General features: G+C 36.4%; 1 protein-coding gene across 1 annotated transcript in view; it reads right to left on the bottom strand.

Moving 5' to 3' along the window:
• Positions 202-7,338, bottom strand: part of LOC109830724 (suppressor of mec-8 and unc-52 protein homolog 2) — a 15,671-nt gene continuing 8,534 nt past the window's right edge. Inside the window, exons 9-11 of the mRNA XM_020398086.1 lie at positions 3,385-3,737; positions 2,182-2,562; positions 202-586 (exon numbers count right to left, since the gene is read on the bottom strand). Coding sequence (XP_020253675.1) covers positions 308-586; positions 2,182-2,562; positions 3,385-3,737 — 1,013 coding nt within the window. The 3' untranslated portion in view covers positions 202-307. The remainder of the gene's footprint in view (positions 587-2,181; positions 2,563-3,384; positions 3,738-7,338) is intronic.

Genomic DNA, 7,338 nt, shown 5'->3' with positions numbered 1-7,338 from the left:
GATTTTGACAAAATCGACCCAGCAAAATCAACCCAGTTTCAGCCAACTGGCTAAAACTGGATTGATTTTGACAATTAAATTAGAAGTATGTCGTTTTTGACAATTAAGTTTCTAAATGGATCGAATTTAAAAATTTGTCCTTAAATTTGACCAATTTGGAGCCAAAGTAACTTGTGGACAATATACAGTCAAAAACCACAATCATACAGAACATTTCCTCTTATAACTTACAAAAGCAAATTCCTACTAACTTGGCTAAAGCTTCACGTAATGTCAAATTCAATGCATAAAACAGTTACATCTCTCATCAAACCCGAAGCTTTTTCCCAGGCTGCACATCATTATCATCACCGCCATCATCACCACCATCGCCTCCTCTCTCACCCTTCTTCCTCGCGAGGATCTTGTTGATCTTATGAAGCTCATTATTGATCTTCTGATCTTTGTTCTGCTTCCTTGTCTTCCGCCCATCTTGCATTTTAACCCCAAATTGAAATGCTGCTTTAGGCATTGCCTCTTTCTGCTCGTTGTATGTAGCCCATTCTTCTTCTGTCTCAAAGTCCCATCGATGGAGACGACCCTTCGCCTAATGCAAGATATTGTGTTTGCAACAGAGATAATTTCAGGATCACAAAGGGACACAAATATCGTAAAAATTTCTCAGGATTAACAAAGGGATGGCAAATGAACTAAGGAAACTAAAAAAAAATTTCCAGTTTGGCCAAAAGCAGTAATAACTGGTCTCGGTTGGAATATTCAAAAGGAACAGGATTATCTGCACTTAAATACCCCAAAGGTTACTCCATTTTTAACTTTGATACCCAACGTTCTTTGCGGAAACAATAACCCAAAGTTTAGCTCATTTTTAACTTAGATAACCCCAAAGTTTTTTTTTTTCGCCCGAAAAATACCCCAAAGTTCAACAAACTTGAATTTTGATAGCCCAAACTTTCATAAAAATCAACTTCAACACCCAAACTTTAATGAAAATGTAACAAAAAGTTTAGGTTTAGGATATCAAATGCTAATTTTATGTTTGAACATCGAGGGCTTTTTTAGGGAGGGGGGGGGGGGGGGGACCATTGGGGTATCAGAGTTAGACATTGTTGACCTTTGGGTACCCTTTTTTTTTTGAGAGAGAGGGGTGGGGGGGGGGGGGGGGGGGGGGATAATACTTTCGGGTCTGTCAAAGTTAAAAATGAGCTAAACTTTGGGGTATTTAAGTGCAAATAACTAACAAGAGAATCCAGAAGCTGGAATAGTTGAGAAATCATAATGAGTCATACAACCAAAAGCTATCAGGATCATGAAATCATTTACTCATTTGAAGGGAAAATGAGGGGGGAAAGGCACAATCAACATGTTTCTTTTAGACAGGCTCAGAGAAATGTCAGGTTGTGAGCTAAATTGAAGGGTAAATTAGAAAAAGAAAAAGAACCCAGTGATTTGCATGAATGGTATAAAAATGTGACAGTTTACCTCCCACATTTCTGTTTTCTAGTAAATAATCATCAATTGTTTCAATGTAATCGTCAATTTCGATATATAATCACATAAATGTTTATAGTGACCTACAAACTTTGTTACCTGGGTACTTTCTATTTGGAAGCCATACCCGAACCCGACACGTACCCGCACCCGTTCCCAAATTTCTTGGACACTTCATGAATATATGCATATGTTTGTCCAAGAGTATACTCCATCACATTAACGTTCTAATTTAAAACACTCACTATACACTACTTGGATGTATATCCTACACTTCACATCTATTTCTAATATATTGATCTTATATAAATGAAAAAAAAATATTGATTTTATGTAAATTATTAATTTAAATACATATAATATACATAACATACATATTTATAGTTGTGTGCCCATACCCAACTTTTTACAAATTTGCCGTGTCTCGTACCCGTACCAGTAGTTGTACCCGTACCCATGCAACTTAGCCTACAAATAACTGTTATGTCCTATGACCACAAATTTTCCATCCAAGTTAATTTTGTAGAAATTGAAACAGACAGGTCAAAACTATTGCTTTTGAAAGCTTAGGAGTTCTCTGCTATCCTATGAACGATAAGAGTGAGTTTATCTAATTCACCAAATAATGAATAAACAAATGAATAAAAATATAAAGAACAAGAACTCGAAAGAATGACTATAACTAGGCATTACCCGACCACCCATGTCCATCTTTGACAAGTCATCTTCATCATCGCTGTCTACAACCTCACGATTATACTCCTGGTAACCAGGATAGCATTCTGAATAGCTTTCGGATATAAAATTTGGATCCTTCTCCCGAGCATCCTTTTCCCTCAATTGTTGAAGCCTCTGATCATCCCGTTTAAAAACAGAACCTAAGCCCCGATCTTTCTCTTCCTGAGTCATAAAACGAGGGTCTTGTAGAACATTTGTCCCTGCTGAAACATCGTATTCTTGAATGTTCTGTTGCATATATTGTTCTTGATAAGCCAATTGTTCAGCGTATTGATAGTCCTGCCATTCTCCTGGGTAGCCAGCAGCCACCACTTGACCTTGCATATCATACCCATTCTGCATAAATAAATATCGTGTCATATAATCTAGTTGAAATTCATAACAGCAAAAGAAAATGCTGATCTCCAAAAGCCACAGTAATCTTTATAAACAATAATCTAGTTCAGCAAAATATAAATTCTATAAGGGAAAATTTCACAAAACACCCCATTAACTTTGGAGTGTTTCCTACAACCCCCCCACCCCCACCCCTCAAAAAAAAAACAAGCACAAAAAAAACCAAAAAACACACACCTAAAAACTAAAAAAGCAAACAAGCAAGCAAACAAAAAAGAACTTTGCTTCTTCCGAACTCTGGGGTGTCTCACATAACAAGCCTAAACTTATCAGCTTTTCTCAACGAAACCCCTACAGGTAAATAACAAATAACTAAAATGTCCTTGAGAAGTGAAAAAAAATAAACCCCGCCCAGGGGATGGGCGGTCAGCTGCTTGTAAATGGCACATGATGAAGTTGGTAGTGTTTTCTCTTAAGAACATTTTACTTATTTGCCATTGACATGTAGGGGACCCGTTGGGAAAAGTTTTAAGGAGGGTACATGAGACACCGCAACGTTCAAGGAGGCTTAATGGAATAAGCAAACTTGGGGAGGTTTTCGTAGGAACACCCCAATACTCAGGGGGTTTTGTGAAATCTACCCCTTTACAGAAGAATCGGAAGAACTTGGTGATAATTATGGTATTTGGGTCAAACACTCAAAGGTCCATAGATAATTGACAGAGTGGCTGACATTATTGCAGATATATTTATAAAATTTCTCATGGCAGAACTGCATCATTAATTCAAGTAATACACATAATATTGTAAAGAACAACTCACTGTTTGTTCCCAAGTCTGAGCAGGTTCTGAAGGAGGGACAGGGCCATAAACAGGTTCATTGAAATAAGATTGCCTCTCTTTCCGTGGCGACTCTTCCATGTCCTCAGAAAGAGGAGGGCTCTCACTCATGTCCTTGTTAGGAACTGAATATTCAACACCTTCCCCTACAAATATGTCCTCTTCTTCAACCCTAGGAATGGGGGGAGGTTGATCTTGTTTTTCTTTTGGCTCGACCTTGTTCTTCCGGGGAGGCGGAGGCGGAATAATTTCTCTTTCTGGATGATGCTTTGTATTGATACCATTGGATTGAATGGGCTTTTCATCATCATACTCATTATTAACAGATACTTTTCCTGTACCACAAAACAACATTTTGAAATCAATGAAATTCCAAATGTACAATGCAAGCATAAAAAAGGTAAACTAGAAATAGTATGTAGTGGCTAATTTGATATCTGATCAGTTCGTCAATAAATGAGTCCTAAAAGCACAATAATGACATGCAGTTGTAGAACATCACCAAAGTTTACAATTTCCAAAACAAAATAAATTTGAATCACACTACATCTTAACCATGGGTTTCTCATTGAATAATAAGTAAATAACATGTTTAACAGCAATCCTCGAGCAATATATTCTTGAATAGGAGCCACTTACACCAGTGATAATATTATGAATTTTTGATATCAACACTACAATTCTTTCCTTGTATTTGGTGAAAGATCAGACAACAACAATGAGAGGTAAATTCAGCACTCAGTTCAAGCAAAGGACGTGACAATTCTGCTCGAGAATTTTACAAACAACATAAAGCAACAATATAACTCAAGAGTCAATTAATGGAACAGCCAACCAAGCATAATCAATGACATATTGTGTCAGTGTCAGGTCCCTAACTACTTTCTCAAAAGTCACTACAATAATGCTTCAGATGTCAATGCTCGCTCCTTACCTTACATGTGGGTTCTATCTGTCTTGGTTGCAGAAACCATTAAAACTTGTTTAAATATTGACGAAGAAGAGAACATAATCTCCAAAATTAAGAGAATAAGATCACAACCAGCTTGTTACAGTAAGATTTCAAGCAGAAAACCAATCTAATAGAACCTCATTTCAACCAAGAAAGTCTCCCAACACTTCCATCCTTGTTGATAAGGTCCATCTTTGAAATTCTGAAACAAAATCTAAAAACTATTTAAAAAGAAATTTTCGCTCAATTTCTATCCTTCCAATTGTTAAGTCCTATTAAGACACTTCATAAGTTCCCGAAACTAGTCCTTTCTACTGAGCACCATTTTCACATTTGTGCAACAAAAAAGTCAACAGTGTAGAACTTTGCAACCTTGGTCTGTACTTATCAAATGCCAATATCACTTCATAAATGTGAGATCTTGAACTTACAACAGTATAGTATCCATGTACAAATAACCAAACATAGTACTTCGTATTTTCTGGACTTTTTCTAATATTTGTGAAACTTAAGAGGCAATTTTTCCTAGGAAGGTTTTGTTGGAATTAGCCTTTCGGCCTACACAAAAGTTGTTCTTACGAATTTTAGAAATCCACATATATTTCAGAATTTTCCAATCAGTTTGAAAAATCGCCTATCTTAACGGGTCTATCCAAATTTAACCCAACCCAAACCTATAAATAAGTGTTAGATGATTAGAATCAGGTTTTCCTACAAGTTTTTGGCAGATCTAGGGTTTTCAAAAGAGGCTGCAACATTTGGGAGACCTAGATTGATTCTTGGAAGAAAAGTGCCAATCACCCAGGGCTCTAACCTATTCTTTGTGATTTATTCAATCTTTCTATTAAATCTTCATCCAAGATCAAAGACCATGTTTTGATCTATTATTCAGTTCGTTTTGGTGTTACTTTGAGGATTAAACATGTGTTTTTTATAGATATAAAATTACGATATGGTTCAAACCCCTATTTTTGTTAAGATGCTCGATCCAAGATTTTGTGTTTAATTTATGTTAATGCATATAAATACATGTTAGAAGGCTGGGAACACCGAAAACAACACAAACCACAAAGAAGATTGTGTCAGAATGAGCAGCAGTGCGATGGAACAATGACAAGGCGAACTAGGGTTCATCGGGCGGTCTACCAACCGAGCTAGCCAGCGGTCCAACAGACCAGAGTAACAACCAAGTGGACCAACTGGTCCCACAGACCATGACTGTGGGGATGGACTGACCCTACCGGCTGGTCTACCATGCAATTGTCTAGGTCGGCCCAACGAACCATTACATAATTTGGAGTTATATTTTAATGTGTTTCACGTCTTTAGTGGTTCTATTAGATGTTTAATGATCTCAAACACTACAAATGGCAACTATATGGCGATTATGTTAGAAAGTGACATTACGATGAGTATCTGGACATACATAGAACTCTTGTGACACCGATTTTCTGCTAATGATACGCTAGACGACATGATCATAGTAGTGTCCTGATCTGGTGACTAGGTCATAACCTGTACATGGTGACGACATACTTAACATTGGGATGTCAGGTATGTCCCACAATATGATAATGAAAGATATGATAACGATGTGAATGATTATTCAAATATGTAAGGGTCGTGCGATGTAAAGTTGGTGATGATGTGGTGAACTGGGAGTAATCCATGGACACCGGGACTAGAAAAGATGCACACCCAATTGTATGATACATGCATGGGATTTCAGTTTAATATTCGTAGTCTGCCGGATTCTCAGAGTAGAGGCACCGGAAATCAAGCTGGACAAATTTTTGAAATACACCAATTTCAAATTTTATTTAGCAAAATGGACAAATTAGTATTTGTTTAGCAAATCGACCAACTTTTAGTCACGTTAGCAGTGTGCGTTAAAGTTGGTTAGTTCTGAAAAATACAATTTTTGCGAAAATGGGATTGTCAATCTTGTGCAATTAGTAGCTATGGTTAATTACATGGGATAATGAATCCCACACTGTTAAAACAAATCCCAAACAACATGGGATCCGCAATCTCGTTTGTTCTCATGGTTGCAAGGACCTAGGTGACGTACAGTTAATAGTTGAACAGTGAGTTGAGTAATTAGTACACGAGTTTTTTAGCATCCATTTGACCTCACCAATCCTCAAAGGAGTAGTTTAATGGATGTAATACGTGTTGTCAGTTTGAGATGTGGATATGAGCCCCACTAAGCACCTTTGATCATGAAGTCGCACCTTGAAAGTCTCGAATGTTTCCTTCCTTGACTAGAAGCTATGCAAAGATTTAAAACGTGCTTAAGATTTTGTTGATCCTACATCGACATGGAAAAGAGTGGAGCAGTAATATATGGAAATAAATGACCCTAATATTTGAATACTATCTGACAAAAGCAAAGCACTTGAGTGTTGTTTTGAACTAGTTTAGACAAAGGGCGGATTACCAATCCCATGTTGCTTAAGCTAGGTAACTACATGGAGTTGTCAATCCCGTGTGATTAACCATAGTTACTAATTATGCAGGATTGGCAATCTCATAGTTTTCTGGAACAAAGGTTTTTAAAAATCAATCAACTTTAAGCGCAGTTGCAGAAGTGGTTGAAAGCTAATCGATTTTGCTCAACAAATAGCAAAGAGGACGATTTTGCTAAATTAAATGTTGGATTTGGTCAACTTCAAGAATTTATCCTTTAATCGACAATTTATGATTTATTAAATTAAACTATGAAATTAAAGAGATGCGTTTTATTTGGGTAAAAATTCATTTTATTTTTAAGAGTTTGATTTGTTAAAATCTTCTAAAATCACAATAATAACTTAACTCTTTCACAATAGTGATGTATAAGTCTATAACTTGGATATTTAGTTAAAACCCAATTCGGGACTCTTTAAGTCTCAAAATTAGTATAAAACTGAAGTAGAAAGTAAATTGGTCAAAAACAATACTCCAAGTTATAACAGATCAAATTTAAAATGAATATTGATAAT

This window comes from Asparagus officinalis, chromosome 2 (genome assembly GCF_001876935.1).
Source record: "Asparagus officinalis chromosome 2, Aspof.V1, whole genome shotgun sequence".
Classification (NCBI taxonomy): Eukaryota; Viridiplantae; Streptophyta; class Magnoliopsida; order Asparagales; family Asparagaceae; genus Asparagus; species Asparagus officinalis.
This window is presented reverse-complemented; position numbering and strand designations above follow the sequence as displayed.